We start from the raw sequence: 26804 nt of genomic DNA, 5'->3' as shown, positions 1-26804 counted from the left end.
ACGTCAAAACAACCGAATATTAATAAGCTACGCTACGTCGATTCTGGGAGATGGTTACAGATTTAACGGGAGGCCGTGGAAGGAGCAGTCAAGCCGACCCGGGGTTCGTGAACCCCAGGGTTCCCTGAGCCTGCACTGCTAGCAAAGCCAACTTCGTTCCCGGGCTAAAGTGTAGGAACCGGGCTGCTGGGCGCGCGCCCCGGACGGGATGCGGTGGCTGGCGCAGATCCCTGCAGGTCGCCCGCCGTCCCGACTAAGTGGCCAGCGCGAGGCGCATCTATCGTGGTCACCTACCCTCGTCGGCGTCATACATCTTGGCCCAAAGTTTCGGGAGCTCTTAACTCGAAATCACAAAGCTCTCGGAGATTGCAAGCGCAGCGGCAAACTCAAGAGTGCGAACCGAAGTAATTTCCGTCTCCGGCGTTCCCAGAATCCTCGGCGTCTAAACGAGGAGGCGGGGTGTGAGGTTTGCGCCTGCGCCAACCAGAGGCCGAGGCTGGCGGGCCTTGAACGACGCATGCGCGAGTTACGGGTCGCTGGCTGAGGACTGACAGCTCCTTAGCCTGAAGTTGGATCCCGCTCGTGAAAGTTTCTTGTGGCGCCGCTTTTTGTGTCGTTGCACAAATGACCCTTGGTTTGTGTAAAGATGTATGAAGGGAATGGCTTTGGGTGTGAGCTGCGCACTGAGGACCTGCTCACCCAGCCTTTGCACGCCTGACTGAATTCTCGGGGCTCAGAGCTTTCCTCGCGAGAGATCCAGGATTGGTCACGCCGTTGGACAGTTCCCTTGCGCCTGGTCCCTGCCGGAGGAGCTTCTCGGACGCTAGCACGCGTGCGCGCGCGAGGCCCCGCCCTCCTCGCGCTGTCCACATGCTGCCCGCGCGCCTGGGTTGCAGGCTACTGTGCGGGCTCCTCCGGGGCCCCGGGCCAGCCGCTGCGTGCCATGGCCCAGCACGGTGGCTCCTGGAGGGGAAATGTGAGGTCTCCATCTGCCAGCGCGCAAACTCCCTGGGCCGCCGGGTTCCCCCTAGCTCCACGTCGACCGAGGACTATGAAGAAGGCACCGACACGGAGGAGCGCTTTCTCTTCCCGGAGTACGTCCCGGAGCGGATCCCCGAGCAACAGCTGCGGGAATTGCGGGAGCTGCGGGAGTTGCAGCGGCTGCAGCAGGAGGAGGAACGACAGAGGTTGCAGCGGCGGGAGGAGCGGCTTCAGCAGAAGCTGCGGGCCGGCCTCCGGACGCCGCCGGTCCCGGAGCTTCCGGACGCACCGGTGCCGCCCAGCGGCATCTACTGCTCCGGCTGCGGAGCCGAGCTGCACTGCCAGCATCCTGGCCTGCCCGGCTACTTGCCGGACGAGAAGTTCCGCGGCGCCGCACAGGCGGAAGGAGGCCCGGCGCGGACCGTGTGCCAACGCTGCTGGCTACTGGTGCACCACCGACGTGCGCTGCGCCTGCAGGTGAGCCGCGATCAGTACCTGGAGCTTGTGAGCACCGCGCTGCGGCGGCCGGGGCCCTCTCTGGTGCTCTATATGGTGGATCTGCTTGACCTGCCGGACGCCCTGCTGCCGGACTTGCCCAAGCTGGTGGGCCCCAAGCAGCTCTTCGTGCTGGGGAACAAAGTGGACCTGCTGCCCCAGGACGCTCCTGGCTACTTGCAGCGGCTGCGGAAGCGGCTGTGGGACGACTGCATCCGCGCCGGGCTCGTGGTGGCCCCTGGTCATCGAGGACCACAGTACCCTGCGGGAGATGAGCCACTGGACGAGATAAAGAGTCAGGATCCGCCACCCAGGTCCCGCACGGTGGTCAAGGACGTGCGGCTGATCAGCGCCAAGACGGGCTATGGAGTTGAAGAACTGATCTCTGCTCTTCAGCGCTCCTGGCGCTACCGCGGCGACGTCTACCTGGTGGGCACCACGAATGCTGGCAAGTCCACTCTCTTTAACACACTCCTGGAGTCTGATTACTGCACCGCCAAGGGCTCCGAAGCTATCGACAGGGCCACCATCTCCCCCTGGCCAGGTGAGGCCCCATTGCTGAGAAATTAGATTTGACCCAGGCACCTAGTACATCTACCCTTAAATGTCCACCTTGAGCTGCTTGGAGCCGTCCCTTTAAAATGTTTTTCCTCTCTTTGGTCATACCTCTTGGGACAGGTTAGTGTTTGGAAGTTCGATGCATGTTTGGTTTTCTAATAGAGATATTTCTAGAGGGACTGGGGATAAAACTTGATCGCTAAAGTGCTTGCCTAGCATACACGAAACCTGAGTTAGTCTGCAGCATCCATAAACGAGGTGTGGTGGCAAACTCCTGTATCCCAGCATTAGGGAGGTGGAGGCAGGAGGATCAGAAGGAGAACAAAGCCATTCTCAGCTACATAGTTGGAGGCTATAAACAAAATAAACAAACTGTTTTCTTTTTACTGTAAGACCCCTTTCCCCCCATCTTACTCTTTACCCCCTTATTCATGGACTGTTACATTACACATATAAAAGAGCTGATGCAGTATGGTATGTGGAGATATCTCAAGAAGATATGCCAGTTTTCTGAGAAACTAACAGCTTGGCATGGTGATACTGCCTGCCATCACGGTACTGGGGAGGCAGAGCCTGAGGCTGCCAATGCAAAAGCCTGTCTGAAGGAAGAGGCTGAGGAAGGAGGGAGGAAAACATGCATACTTGGAGAGCTACAGTCTTAGGAATTAGGTGTGTTCCCTTGAAACCAGCATTTAACTCAATTAGCTGCCCTTTAGTACTTCATACTTAAAGCTGTCTATGGCTATACTACCTTGGATGTACTACAGCAGTGGTCCTCAACATGAGTCGAAAGGCCTTCTCACAGGGATTGCCTGAGACCATCAGAAAGCACAGATATTTACAGTTGATAATAGTAGCAAAATTACAGTTATGAAGCAGCAATGGAAAAATAATTTTATGGTTGGGGTTCACCCCAACCATAAAGGAATATGGAATATATATAAGGAATGATAAGGAAGGTTGAGAACCACTGATAAATTGGAAAGCAGGGGTAAAATGGACTTGCAAATTTGTATCCAAATTCTGAGTTAGCCTGTGAACCAGTCACCAGGCCTATTTTCTCATTGTAAAGAGTATAATTACATAGTGGTTGTCATAAAAGTTAAAGGAAATAAATCAGAAATGTTTGGTTTTCTTCTCTCACACTCTTTTTGAAAAACTTTTGGTATTTCAGGTACCACATTAAACCTCCTGAAGTTTCCTATTTGCAACCCAACTCCTTACAGAATGTTCAAAAGACAAAAAAGGCTTCAAGAAGATGCGACCAAAGCTGAAGAAGATCTTAGTGAGCAGGAACAAAGTCAGCTCAATCAACTGAAAAAGCATGGCTACATAGTAGGTATGCATTACATAGTAGGTATGCATCCTTCCTCTATGTAAAGTTGTTTAGAGCCAGGCAGTGCAGCCGCTGGGGCTAGCCATTTTTCCAGGAAGAGACTTCCTTCCCTGTTCTGGAATATAGGCTTTTTGTAGGAAAGCTTACTATTGATTAGAAACCCATACTAGCGAAGGCAGTGAAGGGCTTTGACTAGGTTCTCCATCTCTTTGGTATCTTCATTAATACAAAAAAAAGGGGGGGGGGGATTTTTACCACCTGACTGAATATACACAGCCTGAAACACAATTGACTGTGGAGAGAATGACCCACATTATCTTCTAAAAAGAAGACAAAAGCATCGTCATAGCCACTGTCTCATAATTATACACATAGTTAGAGTGATTTAGGCAAACATAAAAGATGTCTTCAGAGCCCATCCTAGTGGTGTACACCTTTAGTCCCAGCACTTGGGAGGCAGAGGCAAGTGGATCTCAATGAATTCAAGGCCAGCCTCTTCTACATAGAGAATTCCAGGATAGCGAGAGCTGCATAGTAGACCCTTTCTCAGATGGTGTAGGTCTTCAGGGATGTCAGGTACATACCTGTAATCACAACACTTAGGAGATTTAAAAGACAAAAAACAAAACTCAGTTCCATAGTGATTTTGAGGCAAGCCTGGACTAACATGAGGTGTTTTCCAAAATACAAACAACAACCAAGATAGATGCATACATGTGTATGTATATATACATATATGTATGATCTGTTTCCTGTCACTATAGAAGCTGAGGAGAGAAAAATCACAAGTTTAATACCATCTTGAACTCATATATAAACTCATAAAAAGTATAGAGTAAAGAGAACTCACCTCAAAAATTTTTCGTGGGGCTGAAGGGATGGCTCAGCATTTGGAGCACTGAAAGCTCTTCCAAGGAACCCAGGTTCAATTCCTATCACCTACATGGCAGTGTGCAACTATCTGTAACTCCCCAAGATCTGACACCCTCTTCCAGATGTATCTTCAGGCAAAACACTGATGTACTTAAATTTTTTTTCCTTAGGACCCAAAATCAAAGCATTAAAGGAGTGTCTGATAATCTCGGTTTAATTTGTTATAGGAAGAGTTGGAAGAACATTCTTGCACTCCTCAGAACAGAAGGAAGACGTCCCCTTTGAGTTTGATGCCGACTCCCTGGCCTTTGACATGGGAAATGAACCTGTTGTGCCTGTGCGCAAAAACACCAAACAAATAGAACTGACCCCAGAGGACGTGAAAGATGCCCACTGGTTTTATGACACCCCTGGGATTACAAAAGAAAGCTGTGTATGTGTTTGTTTTCTTTTAGAAACATTTATGTTTAATTTTAGAAGTACTTCTTGCCAAGTGGTGGTGGCGCACGCCTTTAATCCCAGCACTTGGGAGGCAGAGGAAGGTAGATTTCTGAGTTTGAGGCCAACCTGGTCTACAGAGTGAGTTCCAGGACAGCCAGGGCTACACAGGGAAACCCTATCTAGAAAAAAAAAAAAAAAAAAAAAAAAAAAAAAAAAAAAAAAAAAAAATTTACTTTCTTAACTGGCACAAAACATGCAAAGAGGTGTGCTTCCATTTTAAAACTTGATTCTGGTTTCTTTATGAAAACAGTTGAAGAATGAATGTATCTACCATCACACTCTGTATTCACTCTGTTGATTTCGCTGTCGGCAGACTACAGTGTTAACCTTGTGGTTGCTACCTTAGGGATCCAGCCTCCTTCAAATCCTTATTGAATTCCCTGAGGACATGTCAGTCATGATGCCACATAGTTTGAACTGAAGCGAGTTAGGACAACTTATTGGGGCAATTTCATGTGAACTCCCAGGGTATTCAGCTATTGTTTGCCTGCTCTTTGCCTTGCACTAAAAGTTTTGTACCCATTGTTCTTCAAAGCTGTGTGGAACAAGCATAGTATGTATGTATTTTCTCTGACAAACCTTGAAATACTTTAAATTCTAAGTGGCCTGAGTGAGGGAATTTTTTGAATAGGACTAATTCCACTGATCCTGCCATGATCCATCCTTTTAGTCAAATCACAGTGTCTCACGGTGACTTGGCTTTTGTCTGATTAAATTCACTCCCAATTCAAACTGGGAGTGGTGGCACACGTCTTTAATCCCAACACTTGGAAGGCAGAGGCAGGCGGATTTCTGAGTTTGAGGCCAGCCTGGTCTACAGAGTAAGTTCCAGGACCCTGTCTCGAAATACCAAAAAAAAAAAAGCCAAATTTAGGTAAGCATGGAAGCATGGTGGTACACACATTTTGCTTGATATTCCAGTTGCATCCATTTTCCTACAAAAACTATAGTTTCATTCATTGCTCAAATTTTCTGTGTGTATAAAACTCATCTTCCATATGCAGTGCCCTGTTGATAGATACTAAGGGTGGTTCCATAGCCTATCTACTGTGATTTCATTCTTTTTTTTTAAGATTTATTTATTTACTTTATGTATGTGAGTACACTGTAGCTGTACAGATGGTTGTGAGCCTTCATGTGGTTGTTGGGAATTGAATTTTTAGGACCTCTGCTCGCTCTGGTCAATTCTGCTCACTCAGAGCAAGTCCCTGCTTGCTCTGACCCAAAGATTTATTTATTATTATACATAAGTACACTGTAGCTGACTTCAGACGCACCAGAAGGGGGTGGTAGATCTCATTACGGATGGTTGTAAGCCACCATGTGGTTGCTGGGATTTGAACTCAGGACCTTCGGAAGAGCAGTCAGTGCTCTTAACCACTGAGCCATCTCACCAGCCGTGTGATTTCTTTTTAAATGAATATTATTTTCCTTAAATCTTAGCAGAATCTGGTAATCCTTAGCTTTTGTTTTCTGTTTTTCTCCAGTCTCTTTAAAAACTTTGGTTAAAAACTGTGGTTGGGGAGATCTCAGTGTGCCTGCTGTTTATTTGTTTGGAGACATTGTTGCTTGTCCAGAGGAGCCAACTCCAATTCCCAGTTCCCACACAGTCTCTTTCAACCTTTTTTAACTCCAATTTCAGAGGATCTAATGTCCTCTCCTGGCCTCTGCAGGCACCTACGTACATCCATACATGAATCTAAAATACAAAAATAAGTGAATAAATAAACTTCTCGTCCCTAACAAGACAAGATGGGTGACAATTGTTTTTGTTTTTTGTTTTTTTTCTTTTTTTTTTTTTTACTATTTTTCAGGAGAAAAAAGGTCTTCAAGTTATGGACTGTGCTTTTTGCTTTGGTTTGAACAAGAGAGAAATTTTTGTTGTTGTTGAATACTACATAGTCCAGGCTAGCCTAGAACTGTGGCCATCCTCCTGCTTCAGCCTCCCAGAGCTGGGATTTGGAGCTATGGGCCATTTTGCATTTGATACTTACATGCGTAATCCTTAGGACCTGAGATCACACTGCGTAAAGCTGGAAGCTACTGTTGCCACCCAGGTCCTTGAGCATACATGGCCATTCTTTGTAAGCCAACAGTATTTTGGAATACATACTAATTTTGACATTTGGGGGATAGTGCTATCAGAGCAAAGTCTTATACACCTATGAAGTTATTTTGCACTGTTTAAAACTTAGCTGTGAAATGAGTAGAATAAAAATAATTTAGAGATAATATATACATTTTATGTGTGGCTAATGAACATAATTTGGTTTACTGTAAACTCTGAACATTTTTCAGTACTTAATTTCGTAAGTAAATCACAAAATATGTCTTCTCAATAACTCTTGTCATTTGCTTTACAGATTTTAAATCTTCTAACAGAGAAAGAAATCGATATTGTTTTGCCAACACATTCTATTATCCCAAGAACCTTTGTCCTCAAGCCAGGAATGGTTCTATTTTTGGGTGGAATAGCCCGAATAGATTTCCTACAGGTAAGAAAATCTACGCTATTGAAAAATTAACAAGTATCTGAATGTACTTTAGGAAAACAGGTACATGAAGAGATTGGCAAAATATTGATGTAACTAAGTCTTTTGTTGCTTTATATAAAATTTTACAGTAAAAAGAGAGAAGAATACTGTGTTAAAATTGATGAAGTTGGTGCCAGAGAAGTGGCTCAACAGTTAGGGGCACTTGCCGCTCCATCAAAGGAACATAGTTCAGCTCCCAGCACCCATGTTGAGCAGCTCCCACCACCACAGCTCTTGCTCCTGGAGAGCTACCTATTCAGGAGTCAATGGGCACACAGCCCCACACAGACACGTACATAGATATATGTATACACATAATTTCAAAAAGTAAAATCTAAACGTACTTTATTTTTATTTTTAAAGGCAGGTCTTAGGCAACTAATTACCTTTAATCACAGCACTCCAGAGGCAGAGGTGCAGATCTCAGTGAGGCTGAGGCCAGACTGATCTAGAGAATGAGACACTGTTTAAAAACAAAATAATTAAAAACTATCATTAATGGGGGACTGGAGAGATAGCTCAGCAGTTAAGAGCACTGACTGCTCTTCCAAAGGTCCTGAGTTCAAATCCCAGCCACCACATGGTGGCTCACAATCACCGTAATGAAATCTGATGCCCTCTTCTGGTGCATCTGAAGACAGCTACAGTGTACTTACATATAATAATAAATAAATCTTTTAAAAAATATATCAGTAATGGGATATTGAATCCTTTATATAGCTTATGGGTTTGGGGGGGTTAGGGCTCTGTCTTTTGTTTGTTTATTTGTTTTGCTTTATTTTGTTTTTGTTTTGGGGGACATGGTGTTTCTATATAGCTCTGGCTGTCCTGGAATTCACTTTGTAGACCAGCCTGGCCTCAGGGTGTATCTTCTGAGAGCTGGGATTAAAGGTATGTGACAGAGGCTTAAGAGATGACTCAGCACTGAGTGCTCTTCCAGAGGTCCTGAGTTCAATTCCCAGCAACCACATGGTGGCTCACAACCATCTGTAATGGGATCCAATGCCCTCTTCTGTTGTGTCTGAAGACAGCTGCAGTGTACAAATTTAAGAAAAAAGAGGTATGTGCCATAACAACTGGCATTTTAGCTTGGCATTTAAGATAAGATACTAGTCATTTCCTATATTGTTTAATACCAAAGTAATATACTTCTTTGTATATTCTTTTTTTTTCTTTGTGTATTCTAATACACTTATATCACTTACATAGCTTATTTGGGGGATCTTCAGGAATTGCTCTCCATTTTTTCAAAAGTCGAAAGAAAACAGAAAAAAGGATATATTTGCAGCTTACAGACCATTGCTAAAGAGTATCTCTTAGCTTTTGGATTCACACTATGTGGAAAACTTAGACTTTTATAACTAGAAGGCTTGCACATGCTATCACAGTCATGGTGTTACTATTTTAAACCTGACGACAGAGTTACAGTCAGAACAAGTATTTCCTCTTATTGGGTTTTTGGTTTTAGTTTTTGGGGGTTTTGTCTTTTTTTTTTTCTTTAGATTAATTTACTTCTTATTTTCTGTGTATGTCTGTGCCTATGTGAGTTTCTGTATACCATTTATGTGCAGGAGCCCATGGAGGCCAGATGCTATTAGATAACCTAGAGATACAGACAGTTTGCCTAATGTGGATGCTGGGAACCAAACTCAGGTCCTCTGCAAGAGCAGTCAGTCTCTACTGCAGAGCCATGCCTTCTGCCCTTCCTCAGTGTTTTGGAGGTCTGGGGGGGGGTTGTTTGTTTGTTTTGGTTTTTGGTTTTTTTTAAGACAGGATTTCTCTGTATAGCCCCGGCTGTCCTGGAACTCACTCCATAGACCAGACTGACCTGGAACTTAGAAAATCTGCCTGCCTCTGCCTCCCAAGTGCTGGGATTAAAGTCATGTGCCACCACTGCCTGGCCTTTCTCAGTGTTCTTAATACTAGATATATTAGATATAAAACTATTTTGTTGATTGGGGTTGTGGGGTTTTTTTGTTTGTTTGTTTGTTTTGTTTTGTTTCTCTTTGCTTGGTTTGGTTTTGGGGTTTTGGGTTTTGTTCCACAACTGAGATTTTATTGGTTGAGGATCAGTACGAAGACATTTCAGTTCTTAACATGTGTTAAGTCATATATTGTGTTGACATACCAAAACCTGGGAGAACCCTGCATTGTGCTTCTTTTTGGACAGTTATTCCAGGGATGTTCCAGCCTCAAACTTGGCAGTTTTCCTTCCAACCTCACATAACAGTCAACTGCTCAGAACCCTCACTTTGACTGACTCATAGTTGTATGCCATAAACAGTACACACTCAGAATTTACATCTTTCACAGCACATTATCACAATTGTTAGGAAACTGGACTGCCATGACCAAAGACTTTACAGCCCTGGCAAGGCAAGAACCACAGTGTGGTTTAGAGGAAATAGTTCTAGAAACATGAGACCAGATGTAACTGAAACTATTCCAGACAGATATGCATGACTGCAATTCCAAATTCCAGTTTAGTATGTTTTTATTGTAGGACATTGAACTGGCCTCCTCGATGTTATGCTAACAGCTGAACAACAACTAGATGATTTCACCTCCTAAAAAAATCATTTACACTTTAAAAATGGGATGAGCTGTGATTCACACACACACACACACACACACACACACACATACACACTACCCTTTTAAAAGTGCTTCAGAAGCTACTAAAAAAACCTCCCTGTTGTGGGAAATACTAAAAGTTAACCCGCCTTGTCTCCTGCCCAGCGGTTCGTGTTCCCGCTCTATACCTCTACTGGAGGGCCTCAGCACTATGTCCCGGTGGGGTCCTGCTCAGAATGTTCTCGCCACTGAGCTACTCTCTCCCAGTTAGTGAGCTCATCTCGCTTCCACGCAATGCCCCACACACCCCAGGATCAGCCATCTCAATACCTTGCTACCCAGTAGAAACATGACTTTTAAAAAACTTAATTATCCAATCAGATTTATATGACAATAAGATCACAATTTACAAGATGCCAATACAATAATTTCAGAGCCAACTGATAAAGATAAAGCTTTAACCCAATTATTCTAACCTTGAAAAAATCTTGGATACTTGTGGCTGTTTAAAAACCACATGAGATCAGGATCATCTTCCTGTTCGTCTGTCTCTTGTTGGCTTCTCCTTCTCCTCCTTTGCCACCTCTCTATACTCTCCCTGTCCCCCAAACTCCTACCTCCGCCTCCCTTTTCCTGTCCATTCACACGCCTGCCACTGCCCTAATGTGACTGGACATAGAAAATCCTGCAACACCTCCCAGCTACAGGGTAGTTGATAAAAAGATTGTTTTGAATTGTCTGAGAAGGGAGGGGACCACTGATGCTTGGCTAGTCGGACTTGACTTCGTTCTCTTAGTCCTCGGAGGCCAGACTCTGGTTTTAGATGTTTCCTCTAGGTAGATCTGCAGTGTGACGGTCAGCCACCCAGCTGTTTGCCCTTTGCTTCCCTTTCCTCTGGTTTGCACTTTTTCCTCTGATGATTTATCCTGTCAGCCTTTTTCATGTACCTTGGCAGGAATGGGTTTGACAATCAACTCCAGAGTTCTCCTTCACCGAATCAGACCATTATGGTGAGCTTGTGATGGGAGCATTGCTTTTAACCCATCATGAGGCTGGCCTGTTTCTTTGGAGGTTGTTGTTTGCTTGTTTTTAAGTATTATTTATTTACTGTGTATATGAAGGCTCTATTTACATGTATACCTGCATGACTGAAAAGGGCATCAGATCTCATTAAAGATGGTTGGGAACTAGCATGTGGTTGCTGGGAACTGAACTCAGGACCTCTGGAAAAGCAGCCAGTGCTCTTTACCCAAGAGTGAGCCATCTCTCCAGTTCTGTTTCTTTGTTCTTTAAGAAAGGGTCTCCAGCCGGGTGGTGGTGCTACACACCTTTAATCCCAGCACTTGGGAGGCAGAGGCAGGAGGATTTTTGAGTTTGAAGCCAGCCTGGTCTACAGAGTGAGTTCCAGGATAGCCAGGGCTACTCAGAGAAACCCTGTCTTGAAAAACCAAAAAAAGGGGGGGGGGGGGCGGTCTCCATATATTGCCCAGGTTGGCCTTGAATTCAATATCCTCCTGCCTCAGCCTCCTACAGATTTACCTCCATGCCTATCTGTTTTCATTTTTGTTTTTTTATATCATTTATATTTGTTTATTTTATGCCTGCAAAAGCCTGAGGTTGACATTTTACAGGAATCATCTGTAGTATGCCTTCTTTTAACACATTAATATAATTGCTTACAGTTGAAAGAGAGTTTGATTTGATTTCTGTTTTGTCCTTTTTTTGGTTGTTGTTTCGAGATAGAGTCTCTTGTACCCCAAGCTGACCTTAAACTCAATGTTGTAGCTGACTTGTCTTTGAACTCCTAATCTTCCTACCTCTGTCTCCCTCGATGGGGTCAGAGGTATGTATCAAATACACAGCTTTTATTTCTCCTTTTTAAATTATACATTACAATGTACAGGTTTTCCAAGATTTCTGTTCTGTAAAATAGCTTCTTTCTTCCTTCCTTAAGGGAAATCAGTCAGCCTGGTTTACAGTTGTGGCTTCCAACTTCCTTCCTGTTCATATTACTTCCTTGGACAAGGCAGATGTTTTATATGAGAAGCATGCAGGTCACGAGCTACTGCTGGTAAGCAATCCAACATAATGGCTCCATAGTTACAGAAGTTGTACCCTGTACAGAAGTTCCACACCCCTGCTGATAAAGCCTGTGTTTGAGAGAAACCTCAGTTTATATCAGCTAACTCTTGTCTCACCTCATTCTTTAAGCATTCTAGTTATAAAGCAAAAATGGCCTCTATGTGAGAAGGGGTATTTGCCAGGCAGTGGTGGTGCACACCTTTAATCCCAACACTTGGGAGGCAGAAGCAGGTGCATTTCTGAGTTCGAGGCCAGCCTGGTCTACAGAGTGAGTTCCCTGTCTTGGGGAAAAAAGAAAAAAGAAAGAAAGGGGGTATTTGGTCGGAGCCAGCAAAAGCCACAGAGGTGTATTTTTCTCTACAGTGCAATGTCCAATATAGTGGCCACTAGCCACATGCAGTGCTCTAGTCAGAATTACATGAAAGTTAAAATGTGGCTCCTTAGTCACACAGGCCACTTCAAGTACCTGATAGCCATATTACTGCAGAAAGGTCTATTGGACATGCTGGGGACAGAAGTCCCAGGAGTCATAGCACAGACCTTAATCCCAGCATTTGGCAGCTGAAGCAGATGGATCTCTATGAATTCGAGGCCAGCCTGGCCTACATTTTGACTTTCAGAACAAGAAGGTAGAGATTTTTGTCACAGTTGAGGGGTGCTACAGGCATCTAGTGTGTGGGTCCCAAATGATGCTAAGCCATCTTGCGGCAGATATGTGAGCCATTCACAAAAATGAATAAACTAAACTGTCAGTGGTGATTGAGAAGCACTGGTCTGAGCAGAAAAGCTTTCCCACATCATTCCTAATCCCAGGGATTCATTTCACAGGTTGTTCCTGTTTTGTCCTCTCCTACCTCATTTACAATATGGTTTGATTATTCTCATCTTTATTTAGTAATCAAAATGTCCTAAGTATTCCTTTTCTTTAAGTCCAGCTTACTCTTGGCTCCCCATTTCCCATTGCTATAGCCGTTTGGCCCCGTTATCTGAGGTCTATTTCCAGATCATCTGCAAGACTGGCCCTACCCACCATTAGACAGTGCACACTGTATATTAACAAGCTTTGTTTGGGCTGGAGAGATGGCTCAGCAGTTAAGAGTACTAGCTGATCTTCAGAGGATGAGTTCAATTCCCACACCCACACAGTGACTAGTAACTCTAGTTCCTGGGATTTCAGGTCCTCTTCTGGCTTCCTTGGGCCTTGCACCCATATGGAACACAGACAATTTTTGTTTTGATCTTTAAAGCAGCCTCTCATGTAACACAAGGCTGGCCTCCAGTTGTATAGTCAATATTGGCCTTGAACTCATGAGCTTCCTTCCTTCACTTAGCAAATGCAAGGATGGTAGAAATGTGGCAGGTAGCTCAGCTAGGTAAGACACTCAAACCAGCCTACCAGGGTTTGGATGTCTCCCTATGGCACAACTTAACAAAGCTATGTGGCTTTGGGCACTTTTTCTGCTCCTCTATGTATTGTGTATGAGTGTATCCTAATTAAGGCATAATAGACTTATGAGAAGTGGAAAAGATTAAGTCCTGGGGGCAATCTTCATCTTTTTCTTTCATATTGTTTGTTCTTTTGGCTTTTGAGTCATTTTCACTGTATAGTCCTGGGTATCCTGGAATTTGCTACGGACCCCAGCTGACCTGAAACTTAGAGATCTCTGCCTCCTGAGTGATGAAAGGCCACACCATGCCTGCCTCTTGTTTGCTTTTCACTGTGTGTGTGTGTGCGCGCGCGCGCGCGCAAGCGCGTATGTGCAAGCACATGTGCAAGAGCACACATATGCACATGTTCATACTCAGATCCATGTCACAGCCTTCATGTGAAGGTCAGAGGACAACTTTGTGATGTCAGTTCTCTCAGCCTCTTCTGGCTCCCAAGTTTACCTGCTGAGCCCTCCTGCACATGGGACTGTTTTAAGTGCTACTTGTATTTGGGTGATAATGATAAAATGACTCTCTCAAAAACATCAGGTACACCCAGTATAGCAGTGGTTAGTATCAGTGCTCACCAAACTAAAAATAGAAAAGTTAGCCAGGTCAGCCGGGCAGTAATGGTACATGTCTTTAATCCCAGCAGTTGGGGAGACAAAGGCAAGCAAATCTCTGTGAGTTCAAGGCCAGGCTGGTCTAGGACAGCCAGGGCTGAAAAACTCTGTCTCAAAAAGAAAAAAAAAAAAAAAATTAGCCAGGTGTGTGTAAAACTTTAACATCGGACTATAGAGCCAGGAAGACCTGAAGTTCAACATCATCCTTGACTATATATGAAGTAGGAAACCATCTTGAGGTACAATAAACTCTGTCAAAGAGTTTTAAATAAAAAAAAGTCAGAGATTAATCTTTCTATTCACACCTAAAACAACTAAGGTATTTGGAAGTTGGGGCCTTCCTTTAACTGATACTATTCCGTGCAAACTCCGTTGGCTTTGAGAAAGCATTAACACAGGTGCGGTTCTGCTAAGATCACTGCCAAGCCTGGGTCCACTATCCATAATATGCTTATTAATGCAACAGAAGAGGGTTTCTTACTTGTCTTGTTTTTTGAGATAACTAAGAAGGCATGATATTATATAATTCCAGCATTTGCAAAGCAAAGGCAGTAGAATCAGGAGTTTATCCTTAGCTACCTATCAAGTTTGAAGATAGCATTGGATTCTATTTAAAAAACAAAACGGAAGAAGGAAAAGGTCGCATTCTATAGCCCAGGCTAGCCTCAAACTCAGGATAATCTCCTTCCCCTACCCTCCCAAATGTAGGATTATGGCTTTGACCACTATCTCCAGACACAATTGATGGGTTTTGTGGTTTCTTTAGTTTGGTTTTGAGACAAAGTCTCACTGTATATCAGTGACTGGTCTAGTGCTCCACTGTGTAGACCAGGCTGGCCTTGAACTCACAGAGAGAAATCACTTCCCTCTGCCTCCTGAGCCACCATGATCAAAGTGTGAGCCACCATGCCCAACCCCAGATACAGGCAATTTGATTTGAAATTCCAAATCTCTTTCATTCTATTGGAAGGTTCCAATGGGTGGGAAAGAACGAATGGCCCAGTTTCCACCTCTTGTTGCTGAAGACATTACATTAAAGGGAGGTGGAAAATCTGAAGCAGTAGCTGATATCAAGTTCTCCTCCGCAGGTATTGTACGTTGTTGTTGTTGTACTCTGTTGTTGTTGTTTGGCTTTCATTTTGGTTCATCTTCTGTGTTCTGGAACTCCCTCTGTAGACCAGGCTGGTCTAGAACTCACATGACTCTGCCTCCTGAGTGCTGGGATTAAAGGCATATTGCCACCACTCCCTGACTAGTAATTTACTCTTTTGAGACAGGGTTTCTCTGTAGAGCCCTAACTAGCCTAGAACTTACTCTGTAGACCAGGCTAGCCTCGAACTCACAGAGATCTGCCTACTTCTATCTCCCAAGTGCTGAAATTAAAGCCAAGTGCCACCACTGCCTGGCCCTGGTAATGTACTCTTAAAAAGCAGAGCTTGAACCAGGCGGTGGTGGTACATGCCTTTAATCACAGCACTTGGGAGGCAGAGGCGGGTGCATTTCTGAGTTCAGGGACAGCCTGGTCTACAGAGTGAGTTCCAGGACAGCCAGAGCTATAGAGAAACCCTGTTTTGGGGGTGGGGGGAGCAGAGCATAGGCCAGATTTGGTAGCATGTGCCTGAATCCCAGGGCAAAGGCTGGAGATCAAAGCCAGTCTGTTCTACATGAGACTCAAGTATAAAAATAAAAAGCTGGGTGTGGTGGTATACCTGTGAGGCCTGCATTTAAAAGGTTGGAGGAGGATGGGGGTTGGGGGGGAACTAGACATGGTAACTCACATCTATAATCCCATCACTCAGCTGAGGCAGGAGGTTGCTTCAAGTACAAGGTCAGCCTGAGCTATAGCACTTGGTGTAATAATATGCACCCTTAATCACAGCATTCAGGAGGCAGAGGCAGGTGAATTGATACCAGCCAGGTATACAAAATGAATTTCCAGGCCAGCCAGGGCTGTACAGGAAAACCCTGTCTCTAAAAAAACGTTTTTTAGGGGCTGGAGAGATGTCTCAGTGGTTAAGAGCACTGACTGTTCTTCCAAAGATCCAGAGTTCAAATCCCAGCAACCACATGGTGGCTCACAACCATCCGTAATGAGATCTGATGCCCTCTTCTGGTGTGTCTGAATATAGCTATAGTGTACTTACATATAATAGTAAATAAATCTTTAAAAAAAAAAAACGTTTTTTAAAGAGCATCAGCTGCTCATACAGATGACCTGGGTTCATTCCCAGCACCCACATCAGAAAGCTAGCTCACAAACACCTGTAACTCCAGGGCCAGGCCCCAGCACTCTGACACAATAAAAATATTTTTAAATGCACACACAGACATATTTACTATTTGTTTATGGAAACATACTTATAGAACATGCTGTCTTCTAAGACATACTAATATAAATGCACCTTGTTCTAAAAATGGCTTTGTACCTTTTACAAATCTATTTCATGATTTTTTCATTGTACTTTATATGGTGTGTGTTGGATCTTTTAAAATATATATATATTTTATTTATGAGTACCCTGTAGCTGTCAGACACACCAGAAAAAGGCACTGGGTCCCATTACAGATGGGTGTGAGCTACCATGAGGTTACTGAGAATTGAACTCAAGACCCTTAGAAGAGCAGTCAGTGCTCTTAACCTCTGAGCCATCTCTCCAACCCGTGTGTTGGTTAACTTCCAACTTGTTGAGCTAGATCTTCCTTTTTATAGCTTAGATTCAGATGCCAGGCTAGTTTGTCCACAAGCTTGGAGCCAATTTCCCTTTATCTGCCTCACATCTCCCTGGAGGAATACTGGGAGATCCAGATGTGTTCACCATATTGTGGGTTATTGTTGAGACACAGCTTCATTACATATAGCATCTATTGATATAGCTATCCTGAAACTCTCTATGTAGACCAGACTGACTTTGAACCCACACATATCCTCCTACTTCCTCCACCTCTAAGTGCTGGGGATAAAGGCGTGCTCTAACACACCAGCTCATGTATTTCCATGTGTGTGGTATGTGCACACAAGCACCAGGTCCCCACAGAGCCCAGGAGAGGCTATCAGATTCCCTGGAACTGGATTTATGTGGTTGTAAGCCAACCCAGTATGTTTGGGTCCTCTTCCAATTTACACTCTTAACAACTAAGCCATCTATTGCACCCCACATCTAGCTTTTTATGTGAGTTCCAGGGACCAACTGAGGTGGTCAGGCTTATATAACAAGCACTTTTACCTACTGAGCCTCTCTCCAGTCCTGTATGCTTTGATTTGATTTCCTAAGATGATGGGGAGCAAGTTTATGTTGTCTTGAATGTCTCACAGGCTGGGTTGCAGTAACACCTTATTCTGAGGGCACGCTGCATCTCCGAGGTTACACACCTGAAGGGACTGCTCTGACTGTCCACCCTCCTGTCTTGCCGTATATCGTTAATGTCAAAGGACAGCGGATCAAGAAAAGTGTGGCCTATAAAACCAAGAAGCCTCCGTCTCTGGTACACAATCTGAAGAAGCACAGATGAGTGAGGTGGATGTGGGTCACACTGGATAGTAAGTGCTGAGATGTGTCAAAATGTATTAACCACAAAAATAATAAAGACACGCAAATACTTATTTTTAAAAATCTTAAAAGTCAAGTTTTTGAACTATTTGAGACTATGCTTATATAATAATTATTCATAAATAAAGATCTTTCTTAGTGTACATGTATCTGTGTCCAAGTTTACAGCTGAATCTGGGCCCTCAGAGCAAGTGCTCTTAGCTACTGTGCCATCTCTCCAGTACTACTCCCCTTCCTAAGGTATTTCTGTAGTAGATGTGTGTGGATGCAGACCTCAAAAGCCAGAGGCTGCTGTTGGATCACTGCCCCACCCCTATCATTTTTTTGTGTGTATATACACATGCCACAACCTGTGGTGGCCAGGGGACAAACTGCAGTAGTGAGTTCTTACCATGTGGAGTCGGGTCATTGTGCTTGGCAAGGGCCTTTAGAAATTCTGCTACTACCACTTTAATTCCTCATACAGTTCTACCCTGGGCATACCCAGCTTTGTAAGCTGTACAGAATCCTCACCTTCAGCAAAGCAGCATAAAAACCTAAGGTGTCCCAGTGTGACTCCCCCCTGCTCCCTCTTCCACCACAGAGAACTTCAATTGCTGGTGGCTCTTGCTTTCCTGCCTGCCGCTTGCCAAGTACCACGGACAGAGCACAACATGGCAGCTGAGATCCCAGCAGTCCTGGCCACATTAGATACATAGGAAATGTGAGCCCAAAGAACCCCACTTAAAAAAAAAAAAAAAAAGCCAGGACTGAGTTAGCATCAAGCTCAACGCCTGCTGCAGCCTCCTGACTGCTGAAGATAGGCAGGCATTGCCTTGCCCTACAAGAGTGTTGCTCATCTGTTCACCTGGAACTCAGAAACCCAGCTGTGGACTTGGCTTGTTTAAATGACTGGTTCTACTTTTGTAGCATGCAAGCAGCCTCTGCCTCTTGTAACTTGCACTAAGAGAAAAAAGAAGTCATTGTACTTTATTGCTAATAAGGAGTCATTCAGGGGGGCATGAATTCATCTCTAACATAATGTCCCTTCTTTGTCATGCTGTCGGGTCTCAGATTACTGACTAAATCCCATCATTTTTCCCCATCGATGTTTCTGAACTCTCCCCTTTACACTACTGGACAGTAGCAAGGCCCTCTTTAACATATCCATTGTTGCATGAAGGGAGTGGCAACCCTCAGAATACTAAGTCCTAACCTTTCTGTTTTCAGCCCCTTTAAAAGGAGTAAGATCTTAAAATAGCCGTTCAGTTAACACTTATAATTCATCTTACCTTCAGCAAAGCTTTTCCCAGTGGCAATCCATCTGCTCATCTCAGCCCCAGCTACTACAAAGTGCACTTTTTTGGGGGGGTTGGGGAGGTCAAGACATGGTTTCTCTGTGTAGTCCTGGCTGTCCTGGAACTCACTCTGTAGACCAGGCTGGCCTCGTACTCAGAAATCTGCCCGCCTCTGCCTCCCAAAGTGCTGGGATTAAAGGTGTGCGCCACCACTGCCCAACGTGAGTGCACACTTTCTAGGTAAGAACACTGAGTAGAATGGAACTGTTGCATTTCTTCCTAGCCTCTACCTCCCAAAGACTGCAGGCTTGGAGACAGAAGCCTTGAGAGGGCACCCAATGCACCACCACATCTTCCTTGGTGAAGGGGACAATAAAATGACGGAAAGGTATAAAGAACTTACCAATGTTTCCTTAGAAAATACTAAGCTACACAGAAGCAGAATTCAGCCGAAGCAGGTGTGCCTCAAAGGCGGGGGGGGCGGGGGGGCACTGGCTCCTCCCTACAGCTTCGAGACAGGCTCCATTCTCTTATCAAATGGAGCCTGATTCTGCCAAGCAGCCGAGACGGCTATGCTGGATGAAAGCCACTCGTTAAACCCACTGCTTCTGTATCAGTGGTTTCTTCTGCCTCCCAGGCAGGATGAGCCTGGATAACAGACTCCAGATTAACTATGACAGTATCTATACACTGTAAACTTCTATTTATTAAAAACCAAGCTTGTCTCCCATCTCTGTAAAACATGTTTAACTGCACAAAGCATCTGAGACCTGAAAGATCTGCAGATGAGAGCAGAAGCGAAACGGCAACACTGTAGCTCAAGCTCACCTATAATCTCTGCACAGACAGCATCCATCCTTATTTTCTGTACCCAGTCAGTTTGCACTATGATTAGGGAACTCTTCCTTTATTAATCTCGACATGCTCGGTTGGACATCTCACTGACGGTATTGAATACACCCTGGTGTCCCTCCTAACTCTCAAGCCACCAGGACCCTACTAGCCATGCTCTCTATTATCCAGGTCCATCTTGACAGCTATTAGAAACCACACACTGCTGGAGACATAGCTCAGTGATGGAGCTCTTGCCTACAGTGAGTAAACAAGATCTGGGTTTGACCCTCAGCCCTAAAAATAAAAAATAAATAAAAAAAACAAGGTATAATATACTCCCAGTAACACAAAAAGAGGTGATGTTGGCTTCTTTGACACACCAATAATAAACAAAGGTCTGATAGTTTTTAGAACTTTATTTCAATGTAACTATATGCATAAGAAATACACTCATATTGGTTAATAGAATGCAATTATGTTTAACTTACCCTACACAATCTTGACCAGAAACTTGGTACATGGTTTACAATTTAAAAAAAAAATAACAAAAAACAAACTGCAATCTGTTTCAGCTATCTATTACAAATGTATAAAAAAATCCTCCATCAAATGCTGCTTGAAGGCAGCAGAACCTTGAGAAATATACCTTTGGTTTGCCTCAGAAAAGTAACACATATTGCACTGTAAAGGTTTATAAAATTGGCGCAAAACATTGTTGTAATGTCACAATACCAGTTTTAAGAGTACAGTAACTAACGGGAGCCTACGGGACATACACAGAACTGCAGATGCTAGCTGTCACACATAGCCAGCAGTACACAGACTGAAGTCTACACAGTCAGGTCATTCTGAACTAAGACTAGCAGCTCACCTCGTGTGCTCAACCAGGAAACCTTGATTTTTTTTTGCAAAGAAAACAGTTTCCTCAGCATTTCAGTTTACAAGTAACAGCATGGTAATCTAACAGGCAAGTTGTTCCTTCTGTTGCCCACACTCATGCAGAACAGCATGAGGTGAGCTTGGGTTTTACTTAGCATTACTTTACATTTGAAGTAGCCCATGTCAGGACTTTAAAAGTAAATCTAAAAAAGCAAAATGACCCTTGTTGGAAGACTAGAGAAAGACAACCTGACGAAGTTGTAAAAAGTCTCATCAAAACAACGTAGCCTTTTATGATTTACGCCTCAATTAAAAAAAAAAGTAGCCCCAAAATAAAAAGCAGCTCTGAAAAAGAAAATATAATTTAAAATATCTTGAAAAGACAAGGTGAATACAAGTTCAAAAATAATTAAGATACATTTCTCTAAGGCTACCTAGGATTAGGCTGTAAAGAATTCTACCATTTCAAGTTTACCACTAGTTACTAGATATCAATTTACAAGTAAGATGTTCATTTTTGTGTTCCTTTATCAAGAGAAAAACCTACCTTCAGACTATGAAGATAGTGATGGGGAAGGGGAGAGACTAGAAAACAAGATTCAAACAATCCCATGCACGTATCACAGTTTTCAGACGGAAGAACTCCCAACTGTCCTAGAAGTTTCAATCACTAAGAGACTTTCCACTGAAATGATTTTAACTACAAATACATGGCACCAAGAGTCAGGCCTAACATAGGCCTGAGGATAGAGTCCTTGTTTTCTGGAAGAAAGCCCTCAAAAGTCCCACTCAATTTCAGGTTTTTAAAGACTTATTTAATGAGGTTTTAATTTCCATTGTGTTTTTGTTTTTTTACTTCTAATCTTGAAGACTAAAGATTAAAACTTAGTCCCCAGACGGCATTGCTTTCCTTTGCAACAGAGACTCCACAAAGACCTCTTCCTAAAAGCCAGCCAGCTCCCAGCTCCCAACCCGTGCTTGCAGAAGCATCTTTTTCAACATCTTGAAAAGGTAATGTAGGCAAAACCTGCTCGTGAACATTAAAACTAGTTGTTACAAAGACTTAACTAGCTTTATAATTTAAATTTAAAACATAAATACTCGCAGTCTGATCTGCACTACAATGATTGTCGGAGCCTAGAATTCAACATTTACAAAGTCTCATGCACACACACAAAACACACAACATTATCACACAACTCGTGTCTTAAGAAATCTTCTGCTTTTTAAATCTTTGGCCTCCCAGTCAATTCCAAGTTCAACCAACTTTAACTAAAACTTCACTCAGAATTTCACCAAGCTTTTCACCCACACATTAATGCTTATCATATCGTTCATCAACTGTCAAAATCTGAAGCCTGCTCAGAGATCGCCAGGTAAAATAACTGAAATACAGAAGTTATTCCATCAAAATGTCACAAATTCCTACTGGGCTCATACTCAATTTACTACTACCAGTAAGAAAGCCCACGTTGGGCTCTTTCATGCTCTGGAGAACACAGAGAACCAGTTCTGGAGTACATGCAGTTTCTCATACAGTGTCTCCAGAGGAACACCAGGACAGCTACAATTCACTTAAGGCCTCTCCTGTACAGAGGCTGTCTCACAGGGACAGCGAGGACACCCACTAACTTGTGGAGATCCCTGAGAAAATATGATGCTTAAACTCCGGACTGTACTTAATTAGCATCGGCCTTCTCAGTACTCACTGGAAGAAGCAACAGCTGCTTGCTGGAACTCAGCACTTTCCACTAGACTAGTCATGTGACCACAGTGACTTTCTCACGACTCACAGTCTACAGTCTGCAGGGTAATTATGTCTCACTCCAGGTTTGCTGCTTCCAAACATCACTTGGAGTTCTCTACTCAGTAGAGTAGCCATCCCAACATCCACCATCTACTGAAGAAACTCCTCAAAGAATGATCACACTATAATAAGCTAGAAACAGCAAAATAACTCTGGGGGCTGATTTGTGAGACAAATATTGTTCAATATGCATCTAGTGGTTTACTGCAAAAAAAAAAAAAGACTGGAAAGCTGTGAAATTACACATATCCTCACCATTCAAAATAACTTATGAAACTAATTCTGGCATAGATAAGGTGAAATTTAAAATAAAAAAATAATAAAACAAAACAAAAACCAAAACAATGGATTGAACCTGCATGTTCCATTGGTAATAAACTTGCACACACTAATGTTCTGCAAAAAAGAAAACTGCAGCAAAGAAAAGAAAAATGGCCCTTTGCAAACAAGCCTAAAAGCATCCCTCCAAAAAGGAAAAAAACAAAAAACATGCATATATATATGTATAGAGTGTTACTATTTAACACAATGCTGTTTCTGGGGGGAAGGGAAATTAACTGCATAGGTTAAAGAAACAAAAACAAGAACCATGTGCAACATCTTAAGCCAGAAAAGCACCAAAATAAAAAAATACCAAAAATCACTTTTTATAACGATTAACATATAAACACAAAATCAAAATATTGATAGCAAGTTAGGAAGCAATTACCTGGACAGATACAATGTCCAATGTTGAGAATTTCTCTTCAATTTAAATCTTTTTCCATCTCTAAAGAAACCGTAAAGTGCTAACTTTATTTATATAAAGCAGGCAAATTCTTCAAGTAATTTACTAAGCCAAATTTTTCAATCTAAACAAGGAACTAAAAATTAGGAACTACGGTGAACAGAAGAGAAAACCTGACAGGTTGGAAGCAGACAAGGCAGGTGGCGTGTTGCGCCATCTCACCCTTCTCCTTTCACCTGACTGCATGAGCTAGTTCCGTATGTTTTCTTACATTAACTCCCTAGGATTTGCTAAGATTTATACAACAAACACTAAATGGATGTACAGTCCTAAGAAAAAGAATGTTACTGAAAACTCAGCACTGGAGACTAATTAAAGCAAGCTCGCGTTTGTCTACACTCAAAGTTAGAGGCATGCTCACAAGTCCGCTCGGTGCTCCTCCTGCTCCTCCTGCTCCTCCTGCTCCTCAGCTGCTTCTTCAAGGAAGTATACATTCACCAAATGGCGATTGAGGTGTTTGCTATAATCTTTTTCTTTTCTAAAAGAACGATCACAGAAAATACACACAAACTCTCCCTCGGTCACTTTAACAGCCAACCCGGCCTTCCCATTTTTTGAAGTAGCTTCTTGCGGCGCCTGCCGAGCTCCATGCAGTCCTGAGTCATCACTCCCCTCAGACATGTTGTCGCTTAGGTCACTTCCATCATGGCTATGGATGCCTTCATCTTCATCAATTTCCTGAGACTCGTTTTCAGCCAAAGTGATAGGAGGGGAGGCCATTACAGCTGGTGACGGGGCTTCCCGTTCCACTGTTGGGGTAAGAGGTGGCACAGCCACTTCCCGTTCCACTGTTGGGGTAAGAGGTGGCACGGGCTCTGCTGCTGAGTCTTTCACGGGAACACTGTCTGTCTTCTGCTCAGTGTCCACTTCCATTTCACAGTCCCCAGTGGAGCCAGTATGCCACTTGCTGTGTAACGTCTCACCATCTGGCACGATTGAGTTTTCTTCAGAGGATGAAACCCCGGTAGATTCCACGGGAGCAGCGAGCTCCTCTTGACTCTCACCGGCTTCGTCTGTTCCTACTTCCTTGAGAGGGGATGCTTTACTTCCTTCCCCGTCAGAGAGCATTTCTTGGTCCTTGGGTGTCTCTTCTCTTGAGTTTCCCTTCGGTGGTGGTGCCGGCGGGGCTGGGAGCTCCTGTGCGCTCTTGCTTCCCTTCAGAAGCTTGCTATCTCTAACAGGCACTAAGCCAACTTCCATAAGGACCTGCTCCTGCAGCACCGTCTCACTCCGCATGCTCCGCTTCTCCTTTGCCCTCTCTTTCCGGGGAGATGACCTTTTGATTGGCTTGGCTTGAGGGGGCTCCGAGACAGGAGGGGGCTCCTCTTGAGTAGGAACTGTCTGAGCATGCTCCACAGGAGAAGGCAGCTCTTTCTGACAATCCTCCATAGGAGGTGGCTCCACCTGAGGCGGCTCCATATTGGGAGGTGAAGGATCTATCTGAGAAGGCTCCACGGGAGGGGAAGGTTCCATGTCAGCAGGCTCTGTGGGAGGGGGAGGCTCCATGTAGGTAGGTGGTTCTACCTGGGGAGGTTCCACAGGAGGAGCTGGCTCCATTTGAGCAGGCTCCATGGGAAGAGGCTGCTCCGCCTGAGGAGGCCCTGTCTGGGAAACCTCCATCTGGACAGGCTCTGTGTGAGCAATATCCATGGGAGAAGGAAGCTCTGTCTGAGTAGATCCTGACAGGGCAACCTCAGCCTGAGGGAGTGCAGGAACTGGAGACACCCCCACCTGAGCCAACTCCTCGGAAGGAGGGTCTGTCGGCCCCACCCCCTTCTGAGCAAGCTTGCCTCCCTTTTTACTTGTCTTAGTCTTAAGAGTCGTCTTCTTTGCTCCTTTCTTAACGAAAGCATTTTGCTTTTTGTCCCTCTTCCTCTCCTCCACTCTGCTGCCGCCCTTTGGCACTTCAGTACTGTTTTTGGATTTGTTCTCTGTCTTCTTTTTCTTTTTTGTCACTGGTCCCTCGTTCACAGGCTCATCAGAGGAATGGGTCTCAGCATCCATCTTTCTTTTGTTTTTCTTGGCTTTACAGGACGACTTTTCTGGACTGTTTCCTGTCTGTCCATCTGTGTGTTTCCCCTCTGCTGCTTTAGTCTCCGCCGCTGACTTCCGAGTCCTGGTAGTTACCTGGACCACCAAGGCATTACTACAAGGCTTCTTCTCTTTTGAAACATCTTTTCCCAAGACTTTCAAGGGTTTCTCGTTTTTCTTCCCAGATGCATCCCCCTTTGTTTTTGTTTGCTCTGTCTCTGTCTTCTCGTTGGGGACAGCGTTGCTAAGCAGGTCAGCCTCCCTCTTTTTGGTTTTCTTTAGCTTCACTTTGGAGACATCCATTGTTTTGCTGGGATAGGTGGGATGCTTAGATTTGAAATGATACTGTAGATTACACTTCTTGGAAGCCGCATAGTCACACACGGGGCAGTTGAACTGCCGTGGGTTAACATGCAGCTCCACGTGTTTTTTGAAGTTGCTTCTATCTGCTGTTTTGTAGTCACAGTAAGGGCAATTAAGAGGTTTAGGTCCGTTGTGAACCTGCCTTGCATGTCGGGTCACTTCGTGCTGATTAGAGGCCACATAATTGCACTGATCACATTTAAATGGCTTCTCACCTAAAGGTAAAGAAGAGATGTCAGAGATAAAAGACAAAAGCCAACATTAAAATATCCTTAGGAGTTATAAAGGCAAAATAACCACAAAGAGCATTTATTGGAAAGACTCGATCATGCACCTTATATTTTCCATATTTATTTGTATAACTTTTTCCTATCTGGGAGGGAGGATTGATTTTCAAAATCAATTGTAGGAATAATCAACATTATCTTCGAAACAGTTTGCCCCTTGGCTCTACTACAGACCAGGCTCCTCGGGAAAGCAGGGCCCGCTGGCACAGTCAGACCCTCTGACTGATGCTGACTGGGACAAAGCCAGGCTAAGAAAACTGCTTTGACTTTTTTGTTCGTCACCCTCTAACATTCTCTTAACCAAAAGGAGAATGTAACACCATACAAAACACTCGCTTGTAAGGTGACCCTTCACCCATCACCTGAAGGTGATGCACTCAGCAAAGTTCTCTAACAGCAGTGACTATTTTTAACCAAAAATAAGGCTGAAGTCAACTAGAAAACTTAAGTAATTTTTTTCTATCTCAACTTCTCTATAAAAAGGGGCAAAGAAACTAAATTTGAGTGGTGGTATACAAATAGATATGGTGTACAACACAAGCAGACAGTCACAATCACAGGCACAATACCAGGCCCCACCCACCCAACATTAAAAGCATTTAAAAAGTTCTACCTGAATACATACCCAACTAGATCACACTCTAGTAAATATTACCAATTGGTATCCATACCCCACCGGTCCAATGGAAAGCATAGTAGAGAAATGGAAATTGACATTTATGAAAATTAATCTTTCAAACATCCTCACATTTATTATCATCCATGTTTTCCATAAACAAAATTAGACATAAAGCTTAACTATGACGACATTACAGATTACACCATAGAAATGTCTGTTGATCCTGAATCTCTTGCAAAGCCTATTCAGATGTATCAAATTAGGTAAGCAGATGGAACAAATTCTTGCCATGTTAAATTAAGAGTTTCAGCTAGCCAGGCAGTAGTGGCACATGCCTTTAATCCTAGCACTTGGGAGGCAGAGGCAGGTGGATTTCTGAGTTTGAGG

The 26804-nt window shown here is 43.8% G+C and overlaps 3 protein-coding genes across 6 annotated transcripts in view; 1 reads left to right on the top strand and 2 right to left on the bottom strand.

Moving 5' to 3' along the window:
• Polr2b (RNA polymerase II subunit B) overlaps nt 1–652 on the bottom strand; it is a 42107-nt gene extending 41455 nt beyond the window's left edge. The window contains exon 1 of the mRNA XM_031342828.1: nt 295–652. Coding sequence (XP_031198688.1) covers nt 295–313 — 19 coding nt within the window. The 5' untranslated portion in view covers nt 314–652. The remainder of the gene's footprint in view (nt 1–294) is intronic.
• Nucleotides 509–17678, top strand: Noa1 (nitric oxide associated 1). The gene is made up of 7 exons (XM_031342830.1): nt 509–2020; nt 3209–3373; nt 4471–4676; nt 7108–7239; nt 11807–11923; nt 14956–15073; nt 17299–17678. The coding sequence occupies exons 1-7, from the start codon at nt 871–873 to the stop codon at nt 17493–17495; spliced, it is 2085 nt and encodes a 694-aa protein (XP_031198690.1). The 5' UTR covers nt 509–870; the 3' UTR covers nt 17496–17678.
• A 2364-nt stretch (nt 17679–20042) lies between these two features.
• Nucleotides 20043–26804, bottom strand: part of Rest (RE1 silencing transcription factor) — a 20807-nt gene continuing 14045 nt past the window's right edge. For all 4 annotated transcript variants that reach the window (XM_031342826.1, XM_031342827.1, XM_031342824.1 and 1 more), the window contains exon 4: nt 20043–25726. In XM_031342826.1, coding sequence (XP_031198686.1) covers nt 23475–25726 — 2252 coding nt within the window. In that variant the 3' untranslated portion in view covers nt 20043–23474. The remainder of the gene's footprint in view (nt 25727–26804) is intronic.

This window comes from Mastomys coucha, unplaced genomic scaffold, assembly GCF_008632895.1.
Source record: "Mastomys coucha isolate ucsf_1 unplaced genomic scaffold, UCSF_Mcou_1 pScaffold22, whole genome shotgun sequence".
Classification (NCBI taxonomy): domain Eukaryota; kingdom Metazoa; phylum Chordata; class Mammalia; order Rodentia; family Muridae; genus Mastomys; species Mastomys coucha.
This window is presented reverse-complemented; position numbering and strand designations above follow the sequence as displayed.